Genomic DNA, 10111 nt, shown 5'->3' with positions numbered 1-10111 from the left:
CACAACAACACGTTTACTTAGAAAACTTGTGTTTCCCTGCAAAACACTTGAAGAAACACTAATATTGCAATAACGGGAATTATAAAGTGCTTTAAAGCGGACCAAAAGGAAAAAATGACGCTTGGTCCAAAGCCATATGGGCTGACAGCCAATCAGAGTGCAGAGCGGCGGCCTGCAAGGCCAAACACCGCCACACCATGACCAGATGACATATTACCACCACAGTGATCGAATAATATCAAATACAAGGAACGAATACCACAACATCATGACCAGACCACATATTACCACCACATAGTGACTGAATACTACAATACTGATCAATAATAAAAAAAACCACAATACTATCACCATAAGTGCCATTATACACAGGAGATCTGTACTTAGTATGCAGCGTCTGTGTATAGGTAATACAGTGATCACCGGTGACATACACAGGACCTCAGTATATAGTATACAGTGTATAGTGTCAGTGTATAGGTAACACACTGACTCACCAGTGACATCTCTAGGTGAAGTCCTTCATCTTTCATCCCGCACAGACCGCCATCACTTCATCCAGCCAGGACTCGTCTCTGCAGGAAATAACACAGTTATCTCGAGTTCCACTTGCAGAACACATTACTTAATTTTCCCAACTTCTACATTACACCACATGAAGAAGGCGACATAGTGTCACTCTACACAGTAATAGGACCGCCCCTCCATTTAAAACAGTATACTCAAAAAATAAAATAAATACATCACTGCAGTAATAATATCCCTTAATTAGCCCCTATGGTAATAATATTCGCCATCCTGGCCCCCGTGTGTCTCATTCCTGGCGTCAGCCATATATTCTCCCATCCTGCCCTAATGAGTATCTATCCTGCCCCATATGATCTTCCCATCCTGCCCCATCTGTCTCCATCGTATCCATCCTGCCCCACCTGTCTCCAATCCTGCCTCCAGTGTCTCCAGTCATGACGCCATGTCTGTCATCCTGCCCCGTGTCTCCATTCTGCCCCTGTGTCAAGCATTCTGCCCGTGTCCAGCATTCTGCACCAGTGTCCAGCATTCTGCACCAGTGTCCAGCATTCTGCACCAGTGTCCAGCTTTCTGCCCCTGTGTCCAGCTTTCTGCCCCCTGTGTCCAGCTTTCTGCCCCAGTGTCCAGCTTTCTGCCCCAGTGTCCAGCTTTCTGCCCCAGTGTCCAGCGTTCTGCCCCAGTGTCCAGCTTTCTGCCCCAGTGTCCAGCGTTCTGCATCAGTGTCCAGCGTTCTGCCCCAATGTCCAGCGTTCTGCCCCTGTGTCCAGCGTTCTGCCCCTGTGTCCAGCTTTCTGCCCCAGTGTCCAGCTTTCTGCCACAGTGTCCAGCTTTCTGCCCCAGTGTCCAGCTTTCTGCCCCAGTGTCCAGCTTTCTGCCCCCGTGTCCAGCTTTCTGCCCCAGTGTCCAGCTTTCTGCCCCCGTGTCCAGCGTTCTGCCCCCGTGTCCAGCTTTCTGCCCCCGTGTCCAGCTTTCTGCCCCAGTGTCCAGCGTTCTGCATCAGTGTCCAGCGTTCTGCCCCAATGTCCAGCGTTCTGCCCCCGTGTCCAGCTTTCTGCCCCAGTGTCCAGCTTTCTGCCCCAGTGTCCAGCTTTCTGCCCCAGTGTCCAGCTTTCTGCCCCAGTGTCCAGCGTTCTGCCCCCGTGTCCAGCGTTCTGCCCCCGTGTCCAGCGTTCTGCCCCAGTGTCCAGCGTTCTGCCCCAGTGTCCAGCGTTCTGCCCCCGTGTCCAGCGTTCTGCCCCCGTGTCCAGCGTTCTGCCCCAGTGTCCAGCGTTCTGCATCAGTGTCCAGCGTTCTGCCCCAATGTCCAGCGTTCTGCCCCGTGTCCAGCTTTCTGCCCCAGTGTCCAGCTTTCTGCCCCAGTGTCCAGCTTTCTGCCCCAGTGTCCAGCTTTCTGCCCCAGTGTCCAGCTTTCTGCCCCAGTGTCCAGCGTTCTGCCCCCGTGTCCAGCGTTCTGCCCCCGTGTCCAGCGTTCTGCCCCAGTGTCCAGCGTTCTGCCCCAGTGTCCAGCGTTCTGCCCCAGTGTCCAGCATTCTGCCCCAGTGTCCAGCGTTCTGCCCCAGTGTCCAGCGTTCTGCCCCAGTGTCCAGCGCTCTGCCCCAGTGTCCAGCGTTCTGCCCCAGTGTCCAGCGTTCTGCCCCAGTGTCCAGCGTTCTGCCCCAGTGTCCAGCGTTCTGCCCCAGTGTCCAGCGCTCTGCCCCAGTGTCCAGCGTTCTGCCCCAGTGTCCAGCGTTCTGCCCCAGTGTCCAGCGCTCTGCCCCCCCCTGTGTCCAGCTTTCTGCCCCGTCTCCAGCTTTCTGCCCCAGTGTCCAGCTTTCTGCCCCAGTGTCCAGCTTTCTGCCCCAGTGTCCAGCTTTCTGCCCCAGTGTCCAGCGTTCTGCCTCCCTGTGTCCAGCTTTCTGCCCTGCCCCCCCCCCTCCCGATCGCCGCTCTCAATAATAATTAAAAAAAAAAAACAAGTACTTCTTACCTGACCGCGATCCTGCTCTATCTGCTTATCGGTGGGGGCGGCCATCTTCCTGAGGCCGCGCGTGCGCAGGTGGAGTGCTCTGCTGCCCGGGGCTTCAGGAAAATGGCCGCGGGATGCCGCGCATGCGCAGATGGAGATCGCGGCGGCCATTTTTCTGAAGCCGAGAAGCGAACAGCCAGGTAAATTCTGCGCCGCCGGCGACCCGCCCCCCCGCATTGTGCCGCCCCCTTCCTACGCCACTGCCAGGGGGGGCCCGATGACCGGGGGCGTGGTAACCGGAACGCTGGCAGATGGAAATTTTAGAAAACGGCTGCCCCGTACCGGGTCGTACCGGCTGAATCCCACCCCTGATTTTGATGTAATGTGACATTAATCTGCTGAGCTCAATAAATGCGCCCCTTGTATGCTAACGAGCCTTGGCGCCCTGTGCGGCCGCACAGGTCGCACAGGGCAAAGGCCGGCCCTGCCCACCCACACCACTGATTGGCAGCTTTCCATGTACATTGACAAATTTGGTAATCATACAGTATGTGGGGGTGCAGCTACACAAAGCAAATGACTAGGGGTCCGCTAGTCCTTTTGTGATAATCTCCTGATGATAAAACATTGATTTTATTGAAACAGTAACACACAGTCCAGTATGTGACACATCCCTGAAATCAGTCACTACTCCTACATCATCCTGCTCTAAGATTACATACAGAGTAAGCCATACTGCATTGAGTGTGACTCGAAGATTTTCCCAAAGCAAATGTAGAGCTTTTTATTTTTCTACCTCTGTTAATACCAAGCACTTACTAGTTGTGAGATTGTAGTAACCAAAAAACGTATTGCTTCTTGTAAGGGCTCTTTCACATGACTGTATTTTTGGTCCAAGTGCGATCAAACCACACTCGGACCAATGTTATTCCATGGGGCCGCCAACGTGTCAGATTTTTTTTTACCCTCAGAGTCTGTCCAAGGAAAACAATTGTAGCATGTTTGAGCTGGATCCGATTTGGATAACACTTGGCCATGAAAGTCAATGAGTCCACGGAAAACATTGTACTGCATTCAGATGACATCTGAGTGCAGTCCGATTTTCACAGACTGACAGAATTGAGAAGATGGAGAAATTATTTTTCACCATCTTCTCCAAAATGTAAATTTAGCACATTCGCTGAAATGTGGGTTGAAAATTTGATTCACATCAAAATTAACCAATGTGAATCAAATGTGTTATTTATTATGCTCTATGGTTTGATAACCCCAAAGTATAGTAAACAGGCCTGCAAGGGGTTAAAAAAAATTACAAAATTATCCTCAGCTAGCCCTTTCCTGTCCCTGTGATCACTGCTTCCCACTAGTGATGAGCAGGTATACTCGTTGCTCGAGTTTTCCCAAGCATGCTCGGATGTTCTCCGAGTATTTGGGCGTGCTCGGAGATTTCATTTTTGTTGCCGTAGCTGCATGATTTGCGGCTGTTAGACAACCTGAATACATGTGGGGATTCCCTAACAAACAGGCAATCCCTGCATGTATTCAGGCTACCTCCCACCAATCCTCCAGAGGCTTCCTAGGCCCTTGCTCTGCTCATGTCTCCTCTTCACTTGCGCTTCAGGCATACTGACGTCATAATATGTGTCGCCCCATGTGGTTACTTTGGGAGGCGCTTGTCAGGACTAGTGATGAGCGAGTGTGCTCGTTACTTGGGTTTTCCGAGCAGGCTCGGGTGGTCTCCGAGTATTTGGGAGTGCTCAGAAATTTAGTTTGTCACCGCAGCTGCCTGATTTGCGGCTCTTAGACAGCCTGAATACATGCAGGTCATCGCAGTGGTATTGCTTTCCTCTCGGGGAGAATGATGCTACTTTTGGAGGCAAAGAAGGATAACTGCATCCAGGTATCACAAACATGCAACACATTCACACTCCAGGCCACTAGGGGGAGCTTCTGATCCTATTTACTAGGTCACTCCCCACATATATATAACTGGTAGTCTGTAGGGAAAGTTAGAAAGTTCCAGACAGGAGTTGGTTCCTGGCAGAGCTCCAGACAGGAGTTCTGTAGAAGTCAGTTCCAGACAGTAGTCTGAGGAGGACAGAAGGTTAAAAGGAGCAGTGGATGCCCTCAGAGCTGCAGCTCCCAGAAAGAGACATTGAAAGGCAGAATTGTATTGCAGCAAGCGTGAAGGAAGTCGAAGCAAAGGAGAGGATACCAGAAGGGGACCAGCCCCGCTCAGGCTGCCTCCTTCTGAGGCGCAAAATCCCAGTAGCCGGAACACCGAGGGAGTAAGGACCTCTACGCCTTATTTCAGAGACCGGCAGGACAGCTAATTGCAGGTTACCTGTCCGCACCTACACCCAGGAGGCACGGTGACACCTACAGAGCCGGGTTATCTAAGAGACCCTATAAACAGGCTCAAGTCACCAGTCATACAGGTTTTGTCCTATCCTATATGGGGGACAGAGAGAGTGAAACAATGCATCTGTGAGACCCTTATGTGAAGCCATAGGCAGTAAGGAACTACACCACCGCAGCAAAGAGAAGGTTACTCATTTCCACCTGGACAAGGGGACTCTGGACTTGCCTCCAAACCGGCCGGACTCCGCCTGCCCTGTGATCTAATGTCCTGGACTGTGGATGCTGAAGTTTTCAGTAAAGGTAAAGAGACTGCAACCTTGTGTCCTTGTTCTTCTCTGTGCCTCTCACCATACCATCATCAACACACCGGGAAGCCCTGAAGGCATACTTTACCTGTGGGAAGGTATACCATCTAGCTGCCATAACATCACCCCAGTGGACCCCTTAAAGCAGCGTCGGTCACCCTGACCGAATACCACAGGTGGCGTCACGAACATGAACTTTATCCCTTTAAAGACCTTTCCCTTTTACACGGACATCCCAGGGCCACGGACCGGGTCAGCCACTGTGACATCCCGTGAACCGAAGGACCCGGTACCGAGTACCCCACAGCCCTTGGGGGGGCGATCCACAGGGATTCCCTAGCAAACAGGCAATTCCCACATGTATTCCGGCTGTCTAGCAGTCGCAAATCATGCAGCTGCAGTGAATTAAACTAAATCTCTGAGCATATCCAAATACTCCGAGGACACCCCAGCATGCTCACGGAAGCTCGAGTAATGAGCATACTCACTCATCACTAGTCATGACATCAAGATGTCAGCATGTTTGCATTTTTCCATGCTCAAATTTAAGCAAATGCCTAAAAGTAGAATTTTTCCAAACTTCGATTATTCTTGACATGCACTATTGATCTTTGCAGCCACCCGCAATATAAGAGATAACTGACACAAAGCAATCTGCCATATGTTCATAATAGGTCTCCTAACATTAATTAAAGTTAATGCCATTACTTTGATATATAACCCCCTGTCGTTTCTATATAGCGTTTGATAAATTAAGCATACAACTAAACTTTGAATTATCCCATTTGCAGAATAAATGTTTGAAACTGAAAGCCAGATGTCTCCTCAGGGGTCCAGTTCAATTTCCTCATTTAACTTAATTAAAGCATACATTGAAAAAATGCACAAGGTTACGAAACAGTATTTATTCTTCCTTTTTCTTTTTCAGAGATGCCACATGAAAATAAATATTCTCCGTTATAAAACAATTTTATTTCTGGATATTAAAATCTGCTGTTGCTTTCATCACATTGAGGAGCTGATGTCACAGAGAGGTGGAGTTAGATTATAAACCCAAAATGCTGGAAAAAAAAAACCATATAAAATCAAGAAGAAACATCTATTTAATTACAATGCTGAAGGCACGCTGGTCATTGAAGTCAGTCATAGCACATTTACAGAGATTTACAGCACGTGTTGTGCACTCAGTGTGTCTCTTTGGTTCTCCTCCTATACATTTTCCTCCATGGATACACAGTGATCCAATATAAAAAGAACCTAATGGATTCACCATAGATTAAAGTGTCATTCCCTGGTTACCATTTTATTTGGGGTCTTTAGCGTAGGGTCTTACATTACACCTGCATTTATGTTACATATTTTGTAGTTGGCGTCGTATTTCTAACTTGTGTCACTGTTTTACAACTTTATGTAGTCAGTTGGGCTATCGGTAATAACTATGAAGGTGATTAACACTTGAGGTACATACAAAGTTTCTTCATCCATGGAGACACCTGCACACCCTGGAAGTGGCAAATTAAACATTTATTAGAATGACATATTTTGGATTTTTCAGAGATGTTAACGGAGGTCTTCACTGAGTATTTTAAGCACCATATTTCTTTTTTCTCCAAATTCGGTAGTAATTTCTTTTAAATTATAAATGTCACAGTTTGTTAATGTCTGCTGTTTAGAATCAAAAAAAGAGCCTTGTTTATCATCTCTCCCGTTCAATCCATTCTTTGATGTGGGATGTAATTGCAGACAGTAACATGGCATTTAAGCTGTTCAAGGTCCTTTCATGTTGGAATCTTTAGCAGACTGGGGAGCAGCAATGGCCTGAAGGCTGCAAGAGGATGGATCACAGTAACCCGCATGGCCAGGAGGACCTGGTGGTCCTGGAATTCCAGGTTGCCCACCGGGGCCAGGTGGACCTCTCTCTCCATCACGACCTTCCCGCCCGTAGCTTGGCTTTCCTGGTTCACCTTAAGGATTAAAAAGACTTATGTAAAATCAAACTATTTTTTCTTGGTACAGAAATCATTAGAAGGACTGAAAAAATATTGTGCAAATGGTATTCTGTGATGAATGGCATTATAATTCAATATCAAGCTGTGCACTCCCTCTTACTTTAAATTTGCTATATTTCACGAATACTTATTATACTACAAAATCTAGCTAATGTTAATGTTATTACATATACTAGCCAGATCTGGCAAGCTTAGGTCTGAAATAATTACAGGATCTCATTTGTTATGCATTTTAAAACCCTGCAGTGAAGTCTTCACTTATTTTCCAGCTATCTGTAATAAAATTAAATACAGGTTGTAGGCATATTTAAGTGTATCACATCTAAACTCCTGACATCAAGGTCTCGCTGTAGAGGGCAGGCACAGCTAGGATATCATGGGGTGTGCGCAATGTTTTAGATATTTTCTAGTGTAGTTATGAAGATTTCACCCTTGAGGCAAGGGTAACAGGGGTTAACTATGAATTGCAGTGACATTATCTGAGGTTGTCTTTTTTATCCATTTCAAAATGTTCTCAGATTATGAGGATGTTTCTTGGGGCCATCAGAAGAACATGATCTATCCTTTCACATTTTATTGCATAGTAAACTTCAGATATCATCAATGCCAGCATGATAAAATTATTCCGGTTAACTCCCCTAAAAACAAACAATAAACCAAAATTAATTGAGCCACTTCCAAGGTAACAGTCAAATGTTTGCTACTGAACCATGAGTATCTAACCATAGCTGTTTTTAAGGTGGAAAGGAAACTTACACCCTTCACCTCCAAGACTGTTTTCACCTGTCTGACAAGGCCAAATCTTTCAATTTTGACCAGTGTCACTTTATTGGGTAATAACTCTGGAACGCTTCAACATATCCCAATGATTCTGAGATTGTTTTATTGTGACACATTGTACTTTATGTTAGTAGTAAATTTAGGTTGATATGATTTGCTTTTTTTATGACAATATTGAAAATTTTGAAAAAACGTGAAAATATCACAATTTTCAAACTTTGAATTTTTATTCCCTTAAACCAGATAGATAAACCACACAAAATAATAAAAAAATAAGATTCCCCACATGTCTACTTCGCATCTGCATCATTTTTTGAACATTACTTTTCTTTTGTTAGGAAGTTAGAAGGGTTAAAGGTTTATCAGCAATTTTTCATTTTTCCAACAAAATTTGCAAAGCTATTTGTTTTAGGGACCACATCACATTTGATGTGACTTTAAATGGTCTATGAGACATAAATATACCAAAAAGTGACACCGTTTGAAAAACTGCACCCCTGAAAGTGCTCAAAACCACATTCAAAAAGTTCATCATCCCTCAAGGAATTTATTTAGAGTGTGGTAAGCACCTTGAACCGACAGATGCTTCACAGATTATGTAGATGCAGATCGGGTGGGAGAGGGAGCGTCTCCTGGCCTTCTAAATGCTGGGATCCCTAATAATCATGGAATTTAGGGGGTTAAATAGCCAAAGCTCAGCTATCACTTAAGCCTAGCTGTGGTGGCAATCGTGTGAGCACAGCTTATGTTCCAAACTGATAGTCATGAGGCAACTGTCCGTCATTTTGTAGGAATACAGTTACAGTACGTCTAATGTCTTGAAGGTGTGAAAGAGCCATTTTATTTTTTCACAAATCAATAGTACTTGTGAAAATGACAAACTTTGCAAAATATTTATTTTAAAAATTCAGCTTTTTTTTGCTCCAGGACTGATCGTTCATTTTCAAAATTCTCAATTTATGGGTAACTTCTGTCTTCAGGCAATATAGGTGTTCCTGTATATAGGTGGTAAAGATAGTTGGTGCTCATAAAGTTCTAAGGAGAACTAAATGTCGCATCAGGAGAAGTTGAAGCAGAATGTGCCTGTTTGCCTCTAGCACCTCTCTGCTTCTTTCTCCATAGAATTTAAAAAGCACCAACTGTAATCTCCTATCTCACATATTACAGATTTTACCTATGAATTGAGAGTGAAAGATCAGTCCAGAAAGAGAAAAAAGAAGATTTTTCTGATAAGATATATTACAAAGTAGCTTAACTTCATGAGTACTACTTATTCATGAAATAAAAGTTAAAATGATGATTACTCTTTAACCCCTTCACCCCCAAGGGTGGTTTGCACGTTAATGACCGGGCCAATTTTTACAATTCTGACCACTGTCCCTTTATGAGGTTATAACTCTGGAACGCTTCAACGGATCTTGGCGATTCTGACATTGTTTTCTCATGACATATTGTACTTCATGATAGTGGTAAAATTTCTTTGATATAACTTGCGTTTATTTGTAAAAAAAACTAATATTTGGCGAAAATTTTGAAAATTTTGCAATTTTCCAACTTTGAATTTTTATGCCCTTAAATCACAGACATATGTCATGCAAAATACTTAATAAGTAACATTTCCCACATGTCTACTTTACATCAGCACAATTTTGGAACCAAAATTTTTTTTGTGACGGAGTTATAAGGGTTAAAAGTTGACCAGCAATTTCTCATTTTTACAACACCATTTTTTTTTAGGGACCACATCTCATTTGAAGTCATTTTGAGGGGTCTAAATGATAGAAAATACCCAAGTGTGACACCATTCTAAAAACTGCACCCCTCAAGGTACTCAAAACCACTTTCAAGAAGTTTATTAACCCTTCAGGTGTTTCACAGGAATTTTTGGAATGTTTAAATAAAAATAAACATTTAACTTTTTTTCACACAAAATTTATTTCAGCTCCAATTTGTTTTATTTTACCAAGGGTAACAGGAGAAAATAGACCCCAAAATTTGTTGTACAATTTGTCCTGAGTACGCTGATACCCCATATGTGGGGGTAAACCACTGTTTGGGCGCATGGCAGAGCTCGGAAGGAAAGGAGCGCCATTTGACTTTTCAATGCAAAATTGACTGGAATTGAGATGGGACGCCATGTTGCATTTGGAGAGCCCCTGATGTGCCTAAACATTGAAGCCCCC

At 44.8% G+C, this 10111-nt stretch overlaps 1 protein-coding gene across 2 annotated transcripts in view; it reads right to left on the bottom strand.

The window, feature by feature from the left end:
• Positions 1 to 6224: 6224 nt before the first annotated feature.
• Positions 6225 to 10111, bottom strand: part of COL9A1 (collagen type IX alpha 1 chain) — a 217546-nt gene continuing 213659 nt past the window's right edge. For both annotated transcript variants that reach the window (XM_077289959.1, XM_077289960.1), the window contains one exon: positions 6225 to 7103. In XM_077289959.1, the coding sequence (XP_077146074.1) occupies positions 6907 to 7103 (197 nt within the window). In that variant the 3' untranslated portion in view covers positions 6225 to 6906. The remainder of the gene's footprint in view (positions 7104 to 10111) is intronic.

Source organism: Ranitomeya variabilis, chromosome 2, assembly GCF_051348905.1.
Source record: "Ranitomeya variabilis isolate aRanVar5 chromosome 2, aRanVar5.hap1, whole genome shotgun sequence".
Taxonomy (NCBI): Eukaryota; Metazoa; Chordata; class Amphibia; order Anura; family Dendrobatidae; genus Ranitomeya; species Ranitomeya variabilis.
Note: the sequence above shows the minus strand (reverse complement) of the source record. Positions and strands in the feature narration are given on the sequence as shown.